Source organism: Sarcophilus harrisii, chromosome 2 (assembly GCF_902635505.1).
Source record: "Sarcophilus harrisii chromosome 2, mSarHar1.11, whole genome shotgun sequence".
Lineage (NCBI taxonomy): Eukaryota > Metazoa > Chordata > Mammalia > Dasyuromorphia > Dasyuridae > Sarcophilus > Sarcophilus harrisii.
This window is the reverse complement of record NC_045427.1, coordinates 555,638,974-555,663,135: the sequence shown is the minus strand read 5'-3', so window position 1 is coordinate 555,663,135 and position 24,162 is coordinate 555,638,974. Positions and strand designations below refer to the sequence as shown.

The following is a 24,162-nucleotide window of genomic DNA, read 5'->3' as shown; positions in this document are numbered from 1 at the left end:
GACCCAGGGAAATGAAATAATTTGCCTCATTATACAGATAGTGAATGTCAGAGGTGAGATCTGAATCAAGAGCCTCTTGATTCCAAAGTCACTGTAATTTTCCATTCCTCTGCTGTTTGATATTTCTCAACCATATTTCCTTTGCCACTCTTTGGAAACAGACCTCTTGACCAGACTCTAATTTGGCCTCATCCCCTACTTAACAGCAACAAACCAGGCAATCCAAGCCTGAAAAAAAATTATTATAATACACAATAGTGTGAGATAAATGCATCAGAGATACATGAACCAGAGTTAACTTTATACTTAAAATTGCCTTTCTTTGGAATGTTTGTACAAATTTTGAGTTAATAATATTTTGAGTGTTAAAGGTTTGAGTCTTAAAGTTGATCATAACAATAGCAAGACATGAGACCCAAGGTAAAACACTTAATAAATATTTGTTGTATGTCAATTAATCATTCATTTCTTGAGCACCCAAAGTATACTTAACAAATGAAACAGATAACAAGTTGTATCCACAATGAATATGTTAGGCAAATTGAGGAGGGAAAAAATGTAAAAAAGCATTATTTCCTAGCAGCTACAATATACCCCCCTCCCAAAGTTTTACAGATTATGTGAGAAAATTTGTTTATTAGAAAAAATTTTTATGTGTTTGTGTCACGTTTAGAAATTTGTATGTGTGTGTGTGTGTGTGTGTGTGTATATATATATATATATATATATATATATTCAGGTATATATATATATTCAGGTATATATATGTATTTATTATATATTTATCCATTAAAAAAACTAATTTGTTATCATTGCACCAATACAAGGAGAAAGATGCTGAAGTCACAATCTGTGATTGGTTTTAAAATGTTTATCTTCCTTTGAATTAGGTACTTTTAGTGTTTACCAAAGAAGATAACCAGAGTAATGGATTCTGTTGGGCATGTGAGAAGGCAGGGTTTAAGAGCTCACTTGCAAAGAATCCTCAGTCTGCACTTGAAAGCTTTCTGGAAAAGCATCAGGACATCGTCATCATTGATAATAGACATCCTCGGCAGCTGGATGCAATAGCACTGTGCAGGTAAGACTGGGCCTCAGCTTATTGATAGAAAAGCAGGTGAGAGGCAACAATATGCCCTAATAGATGGCTGGCTAGTCTTGGGATTAAAGGTTGAAATGTATCAGTTCTGGGATCATGGTCAAGTATCTTAACTTCTCAGTGTCCCAGGTAACTTAATAAGTCACTGAGCAAGTCACTTAACTGTTTGCCTCAGTTTCCTCATCTGTAAAATGAGCTGGAGAAGGAAATGTCCACCACTCTAGTATCTTTGCCAAGAAAACCCCAATGGGATCATGAAGAGTTGGATATGACTAAAATGATTTAAAAGAAAATAGTATACTTTAGTTTTATATTCCTACAAAGTAGAGTTATATAGTAAGTGTTGTGCTGTGAGCAGAGTAGCAGACACCGATCACAAGTCTCCTTTAACAAAGTAATTTCTTAAAAGAGAATCTTTAGCTTGGTATCCCTTGGTGTCCAAGAGAAAATCAAATACATTATGCAATAATAATAATGATGATGACTGATCCCCATCATGCACTTTAAAGTTGATCTAATGCTTTAGGTATAGTATCTTATTTGAGCCCACAACAACTCCTCTTATGACATTATCTCCATTTGAACAATGAGGAAATTGAGACTCAGAAAGGTTAATGGCTTGCTTGTGATCACCCAGTTAGAAGTACTAGAATTAGAATTTGAACTCAGGTTTTCTTGATTCTAACACCTATGCTTTTTCCAGAAGTTTATATTGCATAATTAATTATGGATGCATAGCTATTGAAATTTAATAGTTATTTAATATGGCCATTTTTAGAGAGGAAAATTGTTTTTAATAGCACACAGTATTTTCAAATCTTGACTAACTGTACTCCTTAAATAATAGGATTTACAAGGGAATGGGATCTTTAATTTTATAGGATAGTAGATATATTTAAATAGCATATAATCAAGTTTCTAAGCAAAAGATCAGGAAAACAAGTTAATACAGGTCTTTTCCTATAGATATAAAAGCATTATCAATCATCAATAACTTGGCTAAGACTGGTTTATCAAACCTTCTTGCAACCTTCCCACCAAGACGCTAAGGAAAAATAGCTGTGACATATTGAAAAGGACATTGGCCTGGCTGGCAGGAGACCTAGGTTTTTGTCCCAACTCTTTCTTTCCACTAGCTATGTGACTTTGGGTAAGCAGCTTATTTCTCTAAGTTTCCTCATCTGTAAGATGAAGGAATTATCTTTTTCTTTTTTCTCAATAGTATTTCATTTTTCCAAATACATGTAAAGATAATTTTCAACATTCATTTTTATAAGATTATGTTCCAAATTTTTCTTCTTCTATCCCTCACATCTCCACTCCCCAAGACAGCAAGCAATCTAATACAGGTTAAATATGTACAATGATGGAATTATTTTAAAGAATCTCTAAAGTCTCTTTCAGCATTAACATACTATGATGTGATGTAAGATCAGTTAGTTTTAGTGGGAGAGGAGACTGATTTACAAATACTGTTCTCACTAAAATTAAACAGTTTAGAATGTCAAGAACAGATGTAAGTGGGTCAAAGCCAAATAGAAAGGTTGCAAAACACCTTAGAAAACGACAAATTAACATTATCTCTGTTATGTTTCATTGGGTTATTTATTTGATAAACATTTCCCAATGACATTTTTAATTTGATTCAAACCCAAAGTTGATGCCTCTGACTTAGAACACAAAATATTCATGTATGAAAGAAATATCCTAGTTGGGGACCCCTGAATGATCAGGAAAGGGATCTCAGGAAGGAGAAGATAGTAACAGGAGAAGGATGGAGGGGTATATGTTAAAGATAAACTCTGCCACCTTCAACAATTTTGTCCATATCCAAATATCTATGTATAATACTTCACACTGAAAATTCATCTTCATGTTGATAACCTTCTAGACAGTTAATTATTTTTTAAAATTGTCCTCCACATTATAAAGTACTTAACATCAGACAGAAAAGTATCATTATTAGAAGTAATATATATTATAAAAGCTTTCAGTAACTTTCAGTACTAAAACATTCATGGAATTGATAAATGGAATGCTTAATAGACATCATAGTGGGTTCAAAGATGAAGACGACGTAGGCTTTGATCTCACAGGTTTTACAGTTTAATAGGAATAGCCCAATTAAGTGCTTTTCTCCCAATTGATCAGAAACTTTTAATTAACCAAAATATAAAATTCTCTAAGCATTTTAACAAATCAAGATCCAATGGTATTGTAAATGTTTTTTATTGTTTGGGAGGACAGAATGTCCACTGTATTATATAATGCCAAGGTTATAGAGTCAACTTCCCCAGCTGTGATTTGTAATTGTTAATCCACGGCAGGTTGATTAGAAGACACTATCTTAAGGGAGGAACATTTCATTAAATGTGATGAGAATGGTCAAATAATATAGCTATGCAGCTATTTGAGGGCTTTATTTTTTTACATTTATAAAATTTTTTTCAATGGAAGATGTTAAAAGGAAGGAAAGATTAATGAAAATGCTTCCTAATTAAAAATGAAATAAAATTATTGCAAATAACAATAAATAATGATATTTGTGAATGCTTTAAATTTTGCTAGGTGCTTAATGTACATTATCTCATTTGAGTCTTATACCAACTTTGTGAGATAGGTAATTCAGGAAACATTATCCCTGTTTTAGAGATGAGTAAATAAGCCCAGAGGCAGTAATCATCAGAGGCAGTTTTTGAACCTATCTCTTCCTTACTCCAAATCCAGCATTCTATCAACCATTACGCTATACTTTAGGAAATCAAAAAAGTAGTATCAAGCCAAGAGCCAAGCATTATCTTGAACCTCCTTCAAATTCTCTGAGTAGGAAGAGGTCCTGACAGAGCAATGATGTCATGGGATCAAGTAATCCAATGCCCTAGGAATTACTATTGGTATCTTTCCTACCCCATCTTCCAGTTTAAATCTCTGATTTTCACAACTTCCTTCTTTCTTAGTTGATGTTGAATAGAGTTAGAAGAGAGAATGGAAGGACTTTCAGGTATATTTTAGTGCTTGCAATCCATAATCTCAAACTGTCCACCTGGTAACCCTCCTCATTGATTAAGCAACCACTCAATTACAATTAAAGACCGCAGGCCTCAAACAGCCTTGCAAATATTTTTGCAATATGTCAGTTCCTGCCAGAGCTTTTCCTGCTAAAGGCTACCCTTCTGTCTAAACATTCTGTATAAAATCATCACAAAATATTTTGAAAACTTTAGGAAAAGTAGAAAACTTGTTGCTCCCTTCAAGAGGTTCCTCTCCCCCCAGTTCTTTCAAAAATGTGTCCACATCTAATTGATGTTTTGCCAAAAAAATACATATTAATTCATTTAGTAAAATTTTGGGAATAATAAAAAAACAGAGGAGAGTCAGCATGGGTTAATAATGGAAGAGGCTTGTTGGCCTTAAATTCAGGAAGACCTGACTTAAGACTTTGCCAATATCTATTAAAACATATTGGCTATGTGACCCTGAGCAAGTGACTCAGCTTCCCAGTACCCCTGGCAACAAAGATTATTAAGTTATAGATAAGTTGCTGGTCTGTATTGTAGAGGGAATTCCCTAAACTGAGGAAATCAGGTCTAGGCAAAAAAATATTTTAAAGATTATAAAAATAATTAAGGACATCATTTCACTGTTTTATGTCATTGTTATTTCTTTTCCTATTTTAAATCTTCCTCTTTATCTCAGTTTTTTTTGTTTCTCTTTACTATTTATTTCTCTATTTTATATCTCTGCTATTTATTTCCTTATTTTACCTCTATCTGTTATTTAACTAATTGTTTAATGGCAATGTTTTCTGTCGTTGCTATTAATTTCCTGTTTTATATCTTCCTACTCTATATCTACCTGTTTTTGACATCCATTAACACTATCTGAAGTTCTTTTGCCTTTCCTTCTCCAAAACTGGGCTCTCTTCCTTTGTTTTTACAAGTAAGGATATATTGAAATGTTTTTGGTTTTGTTTTCTTTAAAGGTATTTTTGAGAGTTGATTTGGAAATATTTTTGGTTTTTATTTAAGGTCTATCAGAGCAACTAAATCCTCAGAAAACACGGTTATTATTGCTGTAGTACGAAGGTAATTTTTTTTTCCTTTGGTGTGAAGAATCACATGAAATGTAATGTTTGTTCATATACAGATGTAAGTACTTTGCACAGTCTTAGAATGCTGGGCTGTGTGACAAGCTTTCTCTCTGATGTCATATTCCTTCCTTTTCCTTTCTGCTCATTGGAGATTTTAGCAGTATTTTCAGCTCCATTTAACTCTGTGATTAAACCTCAGATCAGTTTCTAGACTGAAGATTAGGTCCTGACTGCTTCTCGCCTCCAAAATAGGCAAGCCTGGAGAAAATTGGCTCCCTTCAATGACTATAGCTATCTGTGAGCTTCAGGGGAAGAAGAGACATGTTGATCACCTTGGGACACATGCAGAGTTGCCTTCGGGTGGGACGTTGTGTTTACAGTTGTAGTGAAATCCTATCTGTTCTTTAACTATGAAAGCCAAACTCTTCCTGCTTGGGGGTAGTACAAACCTGATGTTATTTTTAGGAGTAATTCTGCTCTGGCTCATTGACTGAAACAGTTTCATAGCCACGTTTCAGGATTATAGGTCTGGTGGAAGTGTGAGCTTGGTTTTGTTGTTTGTTTCTGAGTGAAAGAGGTGAATTTCAGAACAGCATGGCCTTGGTGATTGTGTGTGTGTGTGTGTTTCTGTTTGAGAAGATAAAGCTCTGATATTATATGTCTGATACTTAACATGTTTTCCAGAGTTTAAAAAAAAATTGGAATTTGGTTGCCAAATCAGAGCCACATAAAGTTATCATCCAGAATGTATTCTTAAACAACTTTAATGTTTTCAAGGGGTACGGAAAGGGGAAAATAGCCAAATAAGGGAATAAACATTTTAAAATTTAGACCCCTGTTCCTTTCAGATCATCATACAGCTTACACTAAATTATATTTTTGCACTGGATCACACTATCTTCTGCACTAATTAGAAAAAAATGTGCAAATGAGAGATGCCAGGTTTGCAAAGTGTTTGTTTAGCCTTGGGTGATATATCTGGAACCCCCTAACTGCTCCTACTTTCTTCCCTCATTTGCTAATCTTAGCTTCTTCCTACTGAAGCTCTCATTTTTAAGAGAATCTAAGACCATTGTGAAGCTTTTTTTCTCAGAAGGCAAATTGAATCAACAAAGAATGATTAGTCACATATTACGTGGCCAACCAACCCTGTGGTAGGCACTCGGAGGTCTGTAAAATAAAGAACATGGCCTCTGCCCTCATAGGAGCTTCCACTCTGATGGGTCATGATGCACAATTGATAGTGATTATATTGGGAGGCAAATAGAGGAAGAAATAAGAGATAGGAAAAAAGTAATGTGTTTTCATCATAAAAAGGTGACGATGGATTAATAAGAAAAATATATGATGAAAGAATGTTTTAAGTAATATTAAATAGCTTTTTTACCTTTATAAATAGAATGGATTTCTCATCATTAAAGATGCTTGATTTTTTTAGCTAAAAGAATTCCTTAAATGTAACTGATTAGAAAAGAAAATATTGTAACTTGAATATTTATTATAATATTATGTTTGTAATAATAATTAGAGAGAACATTTTTTTAGTTTTTAAAATACAAATTGAGAAGCAGGATAATCTTATTTAGTTCTGATTCCATTAGAAATCACTCTGCTTTAATTAGAAATAGTAACATTATTTAACTTATGAGTAGATATGAAAGATAACTAATATTAGTATCTTATCTTTGTCATTTCCTTTTAAAGGGGGGAACGTGAAGAAGCATCTGTTATGCCCCTTATTGTTGCTGGTTTTACAAGGGTACGTAAAAGCATCTTTGAAGCTACAGTATCATGTGAGGAAATTGTTTTAGGGTATCTTTTGCATAAATAGTTTTTATCATAAACTCACTAACATTGTCAATAAATACAAAGAAACGAAATAAAGAATAGAATCCTGATTATAGACTTCATGTTGAACAAAATTAATTTGTGGGGTTTTTTTTAAATATAAACTTTAACAAAATAATAGTAAATTATTTATTCTGGACCTCTTTACAATGTCTCTTCATTTCTACAAAGCTCTGTTGGAAAAAAAATACACAGTTGTTGTCAGGTGGTGGCTTTTTTTTCTGATTTGGCCCCGTTTGGCATCACCTCATAGAAACATATTTCTTTCTGTTCTTCAGATTTGAAGTTTTTTACAGCACTCTATGAAACTATTCTTGAAAATTTTTCCAGAGAGTCTTCCAAATGTTAAATGTAAAATTTATTTTGATTTTTTAGCTCTTAGAAATAAAGCCAGCACAAATCTATTTGTACGGATACCTGCAGTTATATTGTACAAATATATTTGTACTTAAACAGAAATCCTTAGGATAGAGTAGTATTGATGGGATTCTTTGGTCAAAAGGTAGGCTCCATTTGATGCTACTGACTGCATGTTGTGCCTCAAAGTTTCCCAAGTAGATTAGACCAAAGCATGGCTCCTTCAAAGGGTAATGGGACTCCCTTTTCCTCATCTAGATTAAATTGTGCTCTCATTATTTTTGCAAATGTGGTGTGTGCAAGGTAGCATCTCAGAGCTGATTTTACTTCCATGTCTCTGATTATTAGAATTTGGAATATTATTCAGAGTTTGATTCTTTTTGTACAGCAAAATAACGTTTTGGTCATGTATACTCATTGTGTATCTAATTTATATTTTAATGCATTTAACATCTACTGGTCATCCTGCCATCTAGGGGAAGGGGGGGGGGGTAAGAGGTGAAAAATTGGAACAAGAGGTTTGGCAATTGTTAATGCTGTAAAGTTACCCATGCATATAACCTGTAAATAAAAGGCTATTAAATAAAAAAAAAAGAATTTGGAATATTAGATAATACAGTGATAGAGAACTAGAATTGGAAGATAGGAAGATTTGAGTTCAAATCCTGTCTCAGACACTTACTTAACTTTATGACTCTCGGTGAGACTTATTACCTTTAGTCTCAGTTTCATCTGTGAATTTACAACAGCACTTACTTCAGTGGGTTATTTTGAGGCTCAAATTAAATATATGTAAAGTGCTTTACAAAACTTAAAGCACCATATGAATCCTTCTATCACCATTACCACTATCACTACTACTACTGCTTATTTGTGAGAAATTGTTTTAATGGATTCAGTGGACAACTGATGAATGATAATGACCTTAGAAAGAATCCTGCTCCTTATCTGGACTTAAATTATGCTTTAGCAAATGGTTTATGTTTTATTTCTTTAGTTCCTTTAAAGTAATACATCTAAATATGATAAAATTCACAGAACTTAATATCACCTGTTAGTATACCATTCTCTTGAATATATAACTTCTAAAGAGTAAAATGAAAGCTAAAATTAACATTGTAAAAAATTATTAGGGATGTTTTAAAAATCACAGTGAGATTTTTCAAGAAGCTAAATTTTCTTTTTTTTCTTTTTCACTGGTGGTGGGGAGATAGGAATGAATTGTTGGGGGATCCTTAAGAAACATACTTCTTATTCACCTTGCTAAGAAGTCTGTGTTTATATAACTCTGATAACTAGAAGAAAAACCATAAACACAATACTATATTCAAGAAGGACACTAGATATTCAATAATGAGTGGCTACCAGTTAAATCTTTTCTAATGGATACTTTAATTAAAAATTATAGTCTGGAACACTTTATAGTACTTATTACTTCTATGAATATAGTACTTAAGACCAATCCAATTGAATAACATAGTAATAGTCAAGGTAACTGGTCTTTACCAAATTGGTTCCCTCAAGGATCTCATATTAAAAATTATAAGCCAGTGCTGCTTTGGCTGTAGCTCTCCCCCTGCAGTACTGTCATTAGCTGTACAACTTCCTGCAGAGACAAAATGAATACAAATGTTATGTTCTATTATTACGTGTACAGAGTTGAGCACCAGAGACATGCTGTTGTCCCTCAGATATAATGTTCATAAATAATTTTTAAAAAAAATTATAAGCCAGAAGTTCTGGTGAACCTGTGTGCCCCTAGAGACCCAAAGATCTGAGTTAAAGTATTCAGATAAAATTCAGAAGTCACTTAATGGAACTTTGTGTGTTTTAGTCATGGATCATGAAGTCTGGTGAAGTCAGGGTGGGAAACTCCAATCTACAGCTCATCAGGTCCTAGCAAGTGTAATGAAGTTCTGAGTTGGACTTACTCAAAGATAAATATCTGCTTAACCTAAATGTTTGCAAACATTGAAACCTCACTACCTTTTACCTCCATAGATTTAATCCTAGTAGGAGTTGAGGGTGGGGTTGAGTCTTTGATTATTTGGCTCTCTAAGACATTCAGAGACAATACATTTAGCTCAGGTGTTTTTAACCTGGAAGCTGAAAACTTAAAAAAATTAATATTAATATTTTAAAACATTTGTATAACTCAACATAATCTATTCCCATTATAATCCTTGGCATTTTATTTTATGTATTTAAAAATGCCATTCTTAAGAGGGATCTATAGGCTTCAGCAGACTAAAAAAATCCATGCTGGAAAACAATAGCATTTATAAGATGCTTTATTATTTGCAAAGAACTTTACATATACTATCTCATGTGATAAGTTAAAGAACCCCAGTTTTGACAAATATGTCCAAACAGCTACAGTATTCTTCAAAACAATTGTTTCTGGCTTATATTTCCAAACCAACTTTTATTTTGTAAATACTCATAATTTTTCATGGCCTTTTGAAGTTTCTGCTTTCCACCTATGTGAAGTCTGGAGAAAATATTTTATTTTTCCCTCTAGGCTTATTCTGCTCTGCTAAGGTCATTTGAGTTAATTTTAACTTCATTATCTTTATAAGAATTTTTTTAGACTCTTGACATGCTGGTATGGTCTGGGTTACCTGTGCCAGATAACTGACTATATTTCTTAAAGTATATTAACTACGAGGTCCACCACAATAAATCTAAATACCTAGAAAAGAGTTCTAGATCGAGGCTCTAGAGCTCACACTTGAATGGTGTCCTTGCTCTGAACAGCTTTTGTTGACCAGTGAACCAAAGCAATTCATTTCCTAACAAAGAAAGCTTACCTATTCTGGGAAGCTTTTTGCTGGGGCCTCTTTTCCATGCATTCCTGAACTAAAGTCTTCCATACAAACCCTTTTCTTTACAATGTTCCTATAATGGCAACAACAACAATGATTATTCATATAGCATTGTAAGTTTTGCAAAGCTTTTCACATATATCTTCTCCTTTGAGATTTAGAGCAGCGCCTCTGAGTAAGGCACTGTAGGTGTGATTAATTTATTTTTTTCAATGAGTAAACAAATGAGTAAAGTTATTTCAGAGAAATAACTTGTCCACATTCACAGAAATAGTGTATGTGTATGTCAGAGGCAGAATTTGAATGGAGGACTTTTTATTCCAGAACCAATATTCTTCTCAAACAAACATGTCAATGGACAAGCATGCTTGTGGTATGTGTCAAGAATTGTGCTAGGATCTGGAGATACAGAAAGAAAAATGTTCTAATTCCTACCCTTAAGGAGTTTATTAGGGGAGACATGCACTCATGTAAATCTATACTAAAAAAAAAAAAAAGCAAAATAAATACAAGGTAATTTTTGCAGGGATGACACTTGTAGTTAGGGGCAAGACAAAATCAGGAAAGATTTCCTGGGGAAGTGGGAACTTAAGCAGAGTTTTGAAGGAAGCCAGGCAGGGGTATGGGACAACACATGTAAGTTTAATTTGTATTATTAACATTTTTATCCATCATCTTCTCAAGACGACACAATCAATAGAACAATACATCAAGCCCTGATTTGTAGTTTGCTAGTTTCCAAAGTATAAATACTCACATTGGAAATTTAACAATTGGCTCTAGGGGCTGACTCCAAAATGTCTCTGAAGCTGGGTGTCCTAACAGCAGAGGTGATGCAAAGGACAGCCTATTATTGACTTGAGAATGTAAGACAGAAGTATCAAATATTTAGGAACCAAAGCATGGAGGAAAAAAAAAACACAGGAAGGATAAATAAATTTATGTCTTCCTGTGTGAGTGTGTGTGCCTATGAATACATGCATGGGATGTCTTGATGAAGAAGTAAACAATTTGCATATCTTTGTTCATGCAAGCACACATTCTTTTTTCTTTTTTTGTGGAATTCCCTCCTTGGGAGTAATCCTGGGAACATGGCAAGCACAGTGTATGGCGTCCCCTTTTGGAGTCAGAATCCTTTTGTCCATTACCTGATTTTTGCCAGGTAGACAGGTATGGCCACCCTTTTACCCAAAGTATAGGCGTCTCCCCTGCCAGTTTATAGGCAGTCAGCTCTGCTTTTGCAATGTAGGTTGATTGAATTTTCAGGTTGTCTCAGATATTCTCTTTAAGTCAAAGGGTGGAATGAGTTCCTCAACCACAAGAGATAAAGCTGGTCACACCGTCAGCACTGGCTATCATGTGAAACAGTGGGAAGGAGCTACTACATGCTAGTCATCTTTGTTTTGACAAATGATGATTTTTTTTTACCAATTTCATAGTAGCTATAACTATCTACATACTTTGTAATTAATTTAAAGATACGGAATAAGTCTCTACTGTCTATTGCTGACAGATTTCAAATTGGGATTTTTTAAAATCACTTTTGGGGTATATAAGATGGGCATTTAATTAGGAATATAGAGAAATAGAAGGGAATATGGGATGAGATTTTTAAAAGCACTGATTAATGCTGATTTATAAGAAGGTAGGGCTCAATGCTGAGAATACAAATAGAAAGGTGACACTTGTATCTGTTCTCAAGGAATCCATACACTTTTTGGAGGTATATGGTGAGTTCAGCTCATGGCAGATAGAAAAGCCAACTGATACTTGGTCTTTGGCAAAGAGAGCTCCAAGGCAGATGCCAAGGTCCAAAGAACCTTGAGAAGCAATGGTAGAGCAAATCCAAGGGTCAGAGAAAAAGGAGAAAAAGAGAAGGAAAAGAAAGAGAAAAAGAAAGAAGGAGGAGGAAGAGGAAGATAGTAGTAGTAGTAGTAGTAGTAGTAGTAGTAGTAGTAACAACTTGATATATGTGCTTTAAGGTTTTCTAGGTTCTTTACAAATATTCTTATTTGATCCTCACAACACAAGGAAAGAGATGCTGTTATTATCCCCTTTTTACAGATGAGGACACTAAGACAGACATAGATTAAGTGACTTGTCCAGAATTAAGGTTAGTGTCTGAGGTTACATATGAACCCAGGTCTTCCTGACTGGAATAGAGTTGAACCTAGGAGTTGCCTATCCAAACCAATGTGGTTAAATCAAAAATGTACATAAAAGACAAGGTTTAATAAATGTCACCTAGTGTGCTTTTATAGTATTAATGAATACTAAATGAAATACTCTGGATGGGTTAAAAAGAGTTTATACAAGAATACAGTAGCTTGCAAGATGCCTTTGTGAAACATGGTTGAATGAATATTTTTCAAGGATTAAGAGTTGGCTGGGAACTTTGTGAATTGTTTTGGTCTCCCTGAAATATTTGTGCCCAAGAATTGTTATGGCTAAAAGCAAGTTAACATCCCTAAGCAAGGAAATGAGATTGATTTTTTTCCTTGTGAAAAAATAACTAAAATAGACTGTTTAAATGAGATCTATAAACACTGTTTGTGGATTTACGAACTGAGCCAGAGTCTATATATTGTGAGATGTAAAATGCATGGAAATTACTAATAGGCATGAAGTTGGTGGTTTTTAATTTTTTTTATTTAAAGAAGGCAATGTATTGTCTTTCACTAAAGAATTAACCTTGACAATAAAATGTAAACAAGAGCTTAAATAATTAATTGTGAGGGTTTTTTTTTTCCCTACTGCAGATTTCAGTCTTTTGTAGCAACATAAACACAGCATGAACTTCTTTGACCATGAATATAGTGATAAGGTCTGTAAAGATATTCAGACTTAGAATGAATTTTAAAAAAAAGAAATTTAAGGCTTGGACTTTTGTTTTCAAAAAATGTTTTCTCCACCATTTTTGCTGAATAATAATGAAGCACCTTGCAGATTTTTGCCAGAAGCTTTTTTAGTAAGCTTTCTAACCTGTAGCCCTGTCCAAAGAGATTTATTAGCAAGAATTAATTCCTTTTGGTTAAGATAATGTAATTATTTACAGAAACACATTAAAACCAAAGTGATTCCCGCCTTTCTCTTTGCAGAGATTCACAGAAAACTGCAACATCATGGCCTGTTACAATGAACTAATTCAGCTGGAATTTGGTGAGGTGCGGTCACAACTTAAACTAAGGTAATTCTGTCACTTTGGATAAGCATGTCAGGGCAGAATGATGCAGTGAGGGTGACTTTGTAGCTATAATTGACTTGTTATTTGTGGAACTGGAGAGTAATAAATGCCTGGCCATCCAAATTGCTTCTGCCAACTTTTACTGCCTATATAGAATAGTCAGGGCATTCTTACTGGGTAGTCTGGCCAAAATAACCATTAGGTGGATACCTAAGTGATTGTTGTGTCATACTTAAAGAATAGCTTTAAATGGTTCACTGGCAGCCTAGGGCAGCCTGAAATTGGTCATGGGCTCATTGCTATTTAAGAACATCAATAATAATAACCCACATTCTCATATGCTTTAATTTTATAAAGCATTTTCTTTGAAGGGGTCTTTGCAGAGGTTGATAGGGAAAGTGTTATTAGGCCCATTTTACAGATTTTAATCTTAGCACCTGGTCAGGCTCCCACAATATGTTACTGCCACTACTAAAAATCAAACCCAGATCTCTTGACTCAAAATTCAGTTTCTGTGTTTCCTCCAATTTAATCATTCTTTCACCTGTGATTCAGAAGACTGGGTATTATAAAGACTGAGGGGAATAGTGGGTGGTTGTTGTTCAGTCATGTCAGAGTCTTCATGACCAATTTGGGGTTTTCTTGACAAAGATACGGCAATGTTTTGCCATTTCCTTTTCCAGTTCATTTTACAGAAAAAGAACTGAGGCAAATAAGGTGAAGTGACTTGCCCAGGGTCACACAGATAGTGGTTGGGGACCAGACTGAAACTCAGAAACTCAGAGTCTTCCTGACTCTGGGCCCAGTATTCAATCACAATCCACAGAACTCAGTTAAATAAATTTAGGGATGTATTTCATAGATCTAATTCAGCTCACTTATGTAAGTAACCCATGTCTGGTAGCCATGCTGAAGGGGGTCTTGGCCATAACCCACCAAGCAGCGTGTCTCCTTTCCAGCTGGCTCCAAGCAGGCCCCTTATGAAATATAGAACATAGAATTATAGAACGGAGCTAGACATGAACTTGGAAGTCAGCTGATCCAATCTTCCCATTTCATAAATATGGAAACTGAGGTTCAGCAGGATTAAAGTTATTTGCTCAAAGTCACACAGGCAGTAAGTGGCAGAGACAGGGTTAAAATGCACATCCCCCGCACCGTACTGCCTCTAAGCAGGAAAGAGTTAAATTTATAGTAGATAGTTTCTTTTTGATTTAAAGGCAAAAATCAGTCCTCTGTGCTACAGGCCCAAGCTCCTTGATGAAATTACCCCTTATGCACACAGAAGTGTGAAGCTGTATCATTTAGTGGCATTGATCAGAGCATGATACCCAGGAGGGCACCCACAATCTCAATCACCAAATAGTCCAGTTAACGCCATGAAGAGGAAACTCTGTTTCCTGCCGTGGGCTGCCCTGGGAGCCCCAGACAGTCGCCTTGTCAGTGTTTGCCAGCCGGGACCAGCCAGCAGAGAGTGGATGGTTCGGGAAACTCAGCAACACTCCTGGAAAAACAATCCAGACCCCCATCCTCAGCTGTCACTGCAAAGAATAGATAGGAACTGGTCTTCTAAGGCCAAGAGTTCAACACTTCAATTCAGTTGAACACAATTGAACACAACACTTCAACACATACCAGGGTGAGATGATTGACAGAGTCTCTTTATTGCCTTAAAGGGGGAGGCAAAGGGATAAGCATTTATTGAAATAGTGTCAGGCACTATGCTAAGTCCTTTTAATATCTGATCTCACAATAATCTTGTAACCTGCTGAGTAGATGCTATTATTATCCCCATTTTATATTTGAGGAAACTGAGGTGAACAGATTAAATGATGTGATCAGGTCTTAGTGAAGTTTGAAGTCATTAAATCTATTTAAAAACCTCTTTAACATATATTAAACCTATTTACAACTGCACTAAAGCTCTGTATAGCTCTGGGAATCATCTGCATAGAGATGATAATTAAACCTTTGGAGGCTGATGAAGTTATCAAGAGAGAGTACAGAGGATAAGAAAAGAGGACCCAGGATAGAATCTTGGGGGAATATCGGTCACATTTAGAGAATGTAATTTAGATACTTAGAAAAATGGAAACTGAGACAGAATATTCAGACAGACATGAGGGGAACCAATAGAGAGTCAGATCATGAAAACCTAAAAAAGAAAGGATCCAAAAGGAGTGAAGAAGAACTGATCAAAAAAAGCAGGGGGATGGGGTCAAAAAGGACTAAAAAACGACCACCAAATTTGATAATGGAGAGAATGTGTAAGGACAAGAAGTTTTCCCATGATCTGTTACTCTTTTGGAAAGGCTAGATCAGAATGCATTTTAAAATATATAAAATCCTTAGAATCCTAGGGTTAGAAGGGACTTTAACCTCACATCCAGTTCATAAATCCTTTCTACTATACTCCTAATGAAGATTTGCCTTTATCACACACACAGAAAAGAACTAGTTATTCTCTCTGTCTTAAGTTTTAAGTAAGTATTTAGAATCCATAATCCTATATATGTAGAGCCCAAAGGGACTTTTAATATTGACTCTCAAGCACATTCACTTTTTTTTTTTTTTTTTTTTTTTTTTTTACAGTTGATGAAATTAAAGCCCAGAGAGGTTAATACTTTGTCCAAGGTCACACAGCTGGTTATCCTTGCTAATGCATTAGTCTCCCTATATAATGCATTAGCACTAAATAACAGGGCTGTGACCAGTTACAATGAGGAAAGTAAAAGTGAGTGCAATGGGTGGTGCAGTAGATAGAGCTCTGGACTTGGAACCAGGAAGACTCCTCGTCCCAAGTTCAAATCCAGCATCAGACATTGATTAGCTGTGTGACCCTGGGCAAGTCACTTTACCCTGTCTGCCTTAATTTCCTCATCTGTAAAATGAGCTGGAGAAGGAAATGTCAAACTACTCTAGGATCTTTGCCAAGAAAACCCCAAATGGGATCACGGTCAGATGCAACTAAATCGACAGCAACAAAGGGAGGGTTCAAGGAGATAGAAAGGGATGTTTTTAATTACCAGGGCTTTTCAGGCCCCTGAAAGCATTCTATACTGTGTTCCTTTTCTATCTACCCAGGAAGGCAGTTCCGTTCATTTCTACTGAAAATACGATATAGCTATACCCATACTAATCAATTCTTGTTTTCTACCTAAATAGGGCTTGCAATTCCATATTCACAGCACTAGAAAAAAGTCAAGAAGCCATTGAAATTAAAAATGAAGATCACATTATACAGGTTTGTGGCAAACTTTTTTCTAAAGGATAGAAATGTGCTTTTCTGGCTTAGGGGACTTAATGCTGATTATTTCTTCTTTCTTTTGGAGAAGAGTGAGAAGCTTAGTTGTTATTTTGCTTTAGATAATTCAGTAATTGAAAAGCCATGAAGTTATTACTGCTATATTTCATTTTCAAAGTTCAGGAAACAAGAAAGTTAACATGAGATAAAATATTTCATTTAAATCAAATATAGTTTTTACAAAGAGGACTGATAGCTTTAGGAGTTACCAATGCTGTGAAAATAATAACATTATATCTCTCTTAAAATAACTCAAAATATCTCAAACTCAAAATATCTCTCTTAAAAAAAGAAATTTAATATTCTCGTTTGTAGTTCTAGAAACATGTCATTTGTCTCTATTACATGTATATTTACATATCTATGTATATAAAATCACATTAAACACTCCTTTTTATTTATAAAGCAACTTGCACAAGTAACATTCAATCCTTATGGCACTCTGAGATAGTGATGTTATGAGCACTATTGTCTCTGGCTTGCAAAGGACGGTGACAAGGGTCAGAGAATTTTAAGAGATTGCATCGAAGTTGCAAACAACTCTGAAAATTTTAAATTAAAAATTTTTTTAAAAGAAAAAGCAATCTGCTCCAAAGGGATATGCCTCTCTTTTAGGCACTGCTATTTGGCCCACATTCCTTCCCCTCTCATATTTTGTTTGCTCAGGATGTGTGATATTCTTCCTAGTATATAGTTGCTATCATAATCATTCTGTGTTAGAAACTTTGATTTAAAGTGTGATTCTCTTTCAACATGCTTCTCAGCCAATGTGTTCTCCTTTACTGTCCTTGCTGGACAGGTTAGTTGGGTCGGTGAGTCAGCACATGAGGTTTCTATTCTTGGAACATCCCACTATAGCAGGAGTCCTTAACCAGAGGTCCATGAACTTGTTTCAAAAATGTTTTTAGATAATTCTATTTTAATAGAATTGGTTTTGTTTGCAATCTTATATATTTTATTTTATGCATAAAAAACATTTCTTTAACAAGGGGTCTTTGGACTTCACCAGATCTCCAAAAAGATCTGTATCATACACACACACACACACACACACACACAGAGAGAGAGAGAGAGAGAGAGAGAGAGAGAGAGAGAGAGAGAGAGAGAAGTAAAGAAAGAGATAGAGACAGAGAGGGAGAGAGCTAATGAAATATAGGGAGAAAGATAGTTCTGGGTCCTTCTTTGGAGTTCAGGGAAAATTTGAAAAATTTTAAGGGGATTAAGTTTAGAACAAAATCCTGAGAAACCTCTAAAGAGGTAGGGATCAGAGAGAACTCACATTCTCTTATCCCTATAAAGTTCCTTGCCCTCACCCCATCTCTCTGATAAACAGTGACTGGTCTCAACTTGAACCAGTCACTCTCCTGTGCTATAGTCGAGTGGCCTAGACTTAGATAAATCTTCAGTAAATGCTTTTAGGACATCATGATGTTGAAGACAATGCCTTCCCCATTTTGCCCCCCTTCTATCATAGTGTGCTCTGTGGCAGATCTCACATGTCCTCTATCTTGTGTGTTTATGCCATCAGGAAATTATGTTGTGGCCAATTTTGTCTCTTCACATCTTCTCTTTCCTGCGTCACTGACTCCAGCATAAGTAGGGAATTTAGGGAGCAGGCATTGATTGAAGTTTGGCAAACTCCTGAGTTCAAAGAAACTGAATATTAAAAAAAAATCCTTGAAGGTCCCAAGATGAATCTTTTCTCTAAACTAGAGGGTTTTTTTTCCTTTTCGGTTTTGTCCTCAGTTGCTCTGAGGATCCCTACAAAAGCCTAATTTGATGGCCTTTAAATTTGAAGAGATAAAGTACCTTAGCAAATAAGGCACTGGTCAAGGATAGACTTAAGTTCAGATTTTAAACACTTTGATTACCTCCTTTTTCAGTGCTGATTTTGCCAAGTTTCTCTTTCTTTTCCTAGTATGCCAATCCTGCATTTGAAATGGCTATGGGCTATCAAACAGGTGAACTACTGGGGAAGGAATCAATAGAAGCACCTCTAAATGAAAAAAAAGCTGATTTCCTGGAAGCTATAAATTCATGCATAAAGATAGGAAAGGTAAGTAAGAGTCTTATAAACTCTTTCATTTTCCACCCCCCACACACACACACCTAAAGATTCAGTGGTCACCTCCATCTATACAGATTAATCCGATCTCCATGAGATTGTGTGAATAACTGTAGTCCTGATTTGCCAGTGGCCTGTTAGACATATCCACTTGCATATCTCCCTAGCATCTCAAAATCAATAGGTCAAAAGCAGAATACATCATCTTCCCTCCAAAATGCACTCTTCTACCTTTCCCATCTCTGACCCTCTCTCCCACGCTCCCAGGAAAAACTGGATAAGCACAATGTCTCCCTGCCTTCAAGTAGCTTGCAGTCTCTCCATATGATATGTATATAAACAACTTCACTATAAGACCATGTATTTTGGAGTCATGAGAGGCACACAACACTGACAGTTCAGAGGAAGGAGAGTTTGCCTATGGGAGAATTAGAGATGGCTTTAGAGGTGGGAAGGAAGGGAAGAGAATAAGCATTTATATAGCACCTACTATTTATTAGACACTGTGCTAAGTTAAGTGTCTTTTACAAACATTATCTCATTTGACCCATATAAGAACCTGCAGAAGAGATGCTGTTATTATTCCCATTTTACAGTTAAGGAAACTGAAGCAGGATTTAAATGATTTGCCCAGAGTCACAGAGCTAGCAAGTATCTGAGACTGGGTCTGAACTCATCCTGATTCCAAGCTCAGTGTTCTACCTATTGGGCCATCTAGGTGTCCAATGTGGAAGTGGGATTTGAATTGGACCTTGAAAGGTATGAGGATTTCCACAAGTTAAAGGACCTCTTGAAATTGAGGAAACATTTTAAGCAAAAGCAAGTTTCTCCAACTTGTTCTCTCTCCCCAGACATCAGGCTGCTGCTAGATGTCTACTGATTAACTTGCCCCAACTATAATTCTCCAGTTTACTGATTAAACCTTTCCTTTAGCTGGCTGCAGTTTTTATAGACTGGCCTGTAAAAACTCCCTTCCTTTAAAGGGACGAGACACATTTTCCATGGAAATAGAACAACTAAAGTGTTTTCAGATAGCAACTAACAGCCTAAAAACAAAAATGTCATGTAATTTCTCCATCTATTTCTCAACTAGCAATTATCTCTTCCTACTTGACTACTTCAGTGGGTCTGTGATCTCCCCAATGTAGGTATTCTCTCCTTGGAGCAGATTATAATTTCCTTGCCTTTCCTTCCTTTATGCCTCCATCCCTTGTGATTCTTTTCTATGTTCTCCCATACAGTTATTATAAAGGCTTTTTTTGTCCAGCATGTTGAGAGTTCTTCTTTGGGGATTTATTTACATGTTGTAGGTAGCGCAGCACTTAAAACTGTCTATTTTGTATTTCTTCTCTCCCTGACATAACGACATAATCACCCTTCTTGCTTTTCTGTTCATACATTTCCTCAATGGTATTCCCTGTTTCATTTTTGGTACATAGGTCATGGTTGTAATTACAGCAGTGGCAATTTGTGTACACTGCATATCTCTCCACTCCCTTTTGGAACTCTTGTAACTTTAAACCTTTGGAGACTGTTCTGTTCCTAGTTTTGCAATTGTACACCATCATTGGAAGAATATTTGTATTTATTTAAAAAGAAAAAAAACCTAAACTACAAGGGTGATTTTGGAGCCAGAGAACATCTGAGGACTCCTGAAAACTAGGTACAGTTTTCCAAATGCAATACAGTTCACTTTGTTCCTCTGTTTCAATTCTGGACCCAACTAATTCACTAGTCCATCTGTAATCACTGTCCACCATATGATTATCATTATCATCTTCATCATAATAGCTAGCATTTATATAGTGCTTGTAGGTTTGCAAAGCACTTTCCTTGTGTTATCATCTCATTTGCTCCTCACAACCACTCTGAGAGGGAAGCGCTCTTGTTATCCCCCCTTTTACAGATGAGGTAATCAGGGTCACACAGCTATATTTCTGAGTCAGAATTGAATTCTCACTCACTTCATTCTGACTCCAAGTATAACACTTGTGCTGAGACACCTCTTCTGCCTTTTTTGTTGCATGTGTAGATATGACAAGAAGTATCAACTTTCATCTGCCTTACCTTAATAGCATCTATAGTGAATTTCAGGGCTAATAAGTCCATTTATCACTGAAAGTTACCTGACTGGGGATCACCTAAGCTCACATTTTTATAAATCTTTGTGTTTTACTAAGTGTTTCCCTCCAAAGCCACCCTGTGAGGTACTTGCATTTCTTGGGAAGAATGGTAATGAGATCATTTAGCTTTCTGTAAAGGATTAAAAGCCAATTCTCCATCATTTTGGGGCTCATTTTCTCTCCTGAAGTTGTGTTCTGGGCTCTCATTGTGATGTGGAGGTGACATTGGTTTCTTGAAATCTGGACCAGCTGAGCATGAGCTTGACTTCTGCTCTTCAGTCCTGCCTGATTCTTCATAACCCAGCTGGAACTTTTCTTGGCAAAGACACTAGAACAGTTTACCATTTTCTTCTCCAGCTCATTTTACAAATGAGGAACTGAGGCAAACAGGGATAAATGACTTGCCCAGGGTCACCCAGCTAGTGTCTTCAGTCAGATTTGAACTTGGAAACATGAGTCTTGTTGATTCCGAGCCCAATGCTCTATCTACTGCACCTCCTTGCTGCTCCAGCTTCACAGAAGCTACAAACCCAGAAAAGCTGCTTTTACACAGAGCAGCCACAGATGGACTGAGAGTGCCTGCTATTATCTGTGGTCTTGCCTAGCCAAGTTCAGAAAGGGTCATCATCCAGAAAACTGTCTACCAGCTGATGATTTTTTTAAGGTCATGGCTACTCATAAAGTGGCAAAAATAAAGGTATCTTGGGTTTGGAGGGAGTACCAACCATGCCCTCCACCTTCCCCTAACCCATGAAACCACAGATCTTTGGAAGGATTTGAAGTAAAAAACTGACTCATTGATTCTAAAGTGAGAATACGTTTGAAACTGAAGAGGCAGAAAACTTTGTTTTTCTTTTCCATTTAATAAATGAACGGACAGAAAGAGGGGACAACTGAGTTAGGGAAGGCGAGAATAAAGTGTCTACTCTATGCTAGGTACTGTGCCTCATGAGTACTTTTATGAATATTATCTTGTTTGAGCTTTCAAATGATCTTTTGAGAGAGATGCTATCCACATTTAATAGTTGAGAAGCTAAAGGCAGGAAAAAAAAACTAAATGACTTGCTCAGGGTCATCAGCCTAGTAATTATCTCAAGTCATATTTGAACTCAGGACCAGCATTCTATCACTGTATTACCTAGATGCATAATATCTTAATGTTTTTCCATGTTGATATGGCAAAAATCAACTTAATTTTGGCTAAATAAAAACAGAAAATTTATACATACATACACATATATATATGTATATATATATATATATATATATATATAACCTGTGTTAGTTTTGTAAAAAATACATGTGATCTTTTAAAATATATTCAGAACACTTAGGTTTAACTTAAGTAATAAAAATGTAAAGTAAAATAAGTGAATGAAAATTTTTGGTGGTAGTGATTGTCTTCATCCTCCCATCCCAACACATTCACTTCTTTTTCCCTAACTACCCAATAAATATCCAAGACTTTTTTCTTATTCTCTTTACATTTATTCTATATTCAGGGTGTGCCAAGAGTCTTAATGCAGTTTTAAACTTCATATATTTAAAAATGCAGATACCAATCATATTTATGTATGTACTTATATTTCTCATGATAGCATAAGCAAGGTATAATGTTAAATATTTAATAATATTTAATAACCAGCTCTCTAAGAGGAAAAATGTATACACATTATATTTTTTAATTTAGTCTGCTTTATTACCATATTCTCCACATCTATCTTAGGTCTGTACAATCAACAAAATAGTAAATCAAGCCTTATATGATTGTTGATTTGAAACTCTGTATTTCTTTGGCTTTCATGATGCTATACTTTTCTGGTTTTCTAACCTTGGTCTATTCTTCACTTCCTTGCCTAGCTCATCAATATTGATAGCTTCAACTGTGCAGATTAAAAATCTATGGCTCTAGTTGTGACCTGTATTCTAGTATAGTGTCTCTAACTATAGGCTAAATAAATATTCCTGCTTAAATGTTCTTCTATCACCTTCAGCTCAATTTATCTAAAATTCAATTAAACAAATAGTAATTAAATATTCCCTATGTGCCAGCTATTTTGCTAAGTGCTGGAAATTTTTTCTTTTGGCTCAATCTAAAATTTCTATATTGGAGGGAGTGCCAGATTTGGAGTCAAGAACAAGCAGATTAAAATCCTACCTCTTACACTTAACAGCATCACTCTAATCGAATCTCATAGCCTCTTTCAAGGCTCACTTGATTTCCTCATCTGTAAAATGGGTACATATCTGTAAAATAGGGTAGGGTTGAGGTAGAAGTGATCGGAGGATCAAGTGTAATTAATATTTACAAAGTGTTTTACATCACTTTTATACTATGGAAGGCATCTGGAAAAATTTCAGTTATAAGCTTAAAATTGTACAAGATTTTGAGAGTAAGTTATGTTTAGGATCAGGCAGCCCCTACTGTAGATTAGCCCCTTGTCTTTGGTGCCTGGTACACTGGGTGAGAGATTCAGTGGCTTGGTCCTGGTCCTAGAATACAAAGCTAATATGAATCAGTCAGATTTTGCCCCTGACCCTAATTCTCTGACTTTAAGGCTAGCCCTCCCTCCTCCTCTAAGCTATCCTTACTCTCTCACTAGGTTTAGAAAGATAAAAATGAAATAGTCCCTGCCTTCAAGGAGCTTGTGTAATACATAATGATATGTACACAGATAAGAGGAATATATATATATATATATATATATATATATATATATACATACATACACACACACACACACAGACAAGTAGCTAGGTCATTTGAGAAGTAGAAAAAAAGCATTAACAATGTGGGGTCAAGGAAGTTTTTAAAGAGGATACAGATGTGAACCTTGATGGAATAGGATTCTGAGAGGCAGAAGTGCTTTTCAGACATGGAGGAACACTTGGTGAATGGATTAAGTTGAAAGATGGAATTTTATGTTGAAGAAATGGTAGTTGGTTCAGTTTGGATGAAAAAGAGTGTGAAAAGCAAAGGAATGTCAAATAAGGCTGGAAAATTCTTATGGTGGAACCAGGGCCTGAGATACCAGAATAAGGTGTCTCATTGATCAGGGAAGTGACATGAGCAGATAGGTACATTATTAAGGAGATTATTAAGACAGGTGTGTGGGAGATGGATTCAAGAGGAGAGAGACAGAAAGTGGGGAGCCTGATTAGGAGGCTTTTGCCATAACCCAGATGATAAGTGATTAAAGTTTGAACTCGGGTAATAATCATATAAGTGAAATGAAGGATGTGGATTTGAGAAAGAGGCAGAAGTTA

The 24,162-nt window shown here is 35.5% G+C and overlaps 1 protein-coding gene across 2 annotated transcripts in view; it reads left to right on the top strand.

Annotated features, from left to right (window-relative positions):
* The window catches only part of PDE8A (phosphodiesterase 8A), a 256,329-nt gene that overhangs the window by 156,214 nt on the left and 75,953 nt on the right, over positions 1-24,162 (top strand). For both annotated transcript variants that reach the window (XM_031955687.1, XM_031955686.1), the window contains exons 3-8: positions 891-1,081; positions 5,128-5,184; positions 6,894-6,948; positions 13,318-13,406; positions 16,569-16,647; positions 18,626-18,763. In XM_031955687.1, coding sequence (XP_031811547.1) covers positions 891-1,081; positions 5,128-5,184; positions 6,894-6,948; positions 13,318-13,406; positions 16,569-16,647; positions 18,626-18,763 — 609 coding nt within the window. The remainder of the gene's footprint in view (positions 1-890; positions 1,082-5,127; positions 5,185-6,893; positions 6,949-13,317; positions 13,407-16,568; positions 16,648-18,625; positions 18,764-24,162) is intronic.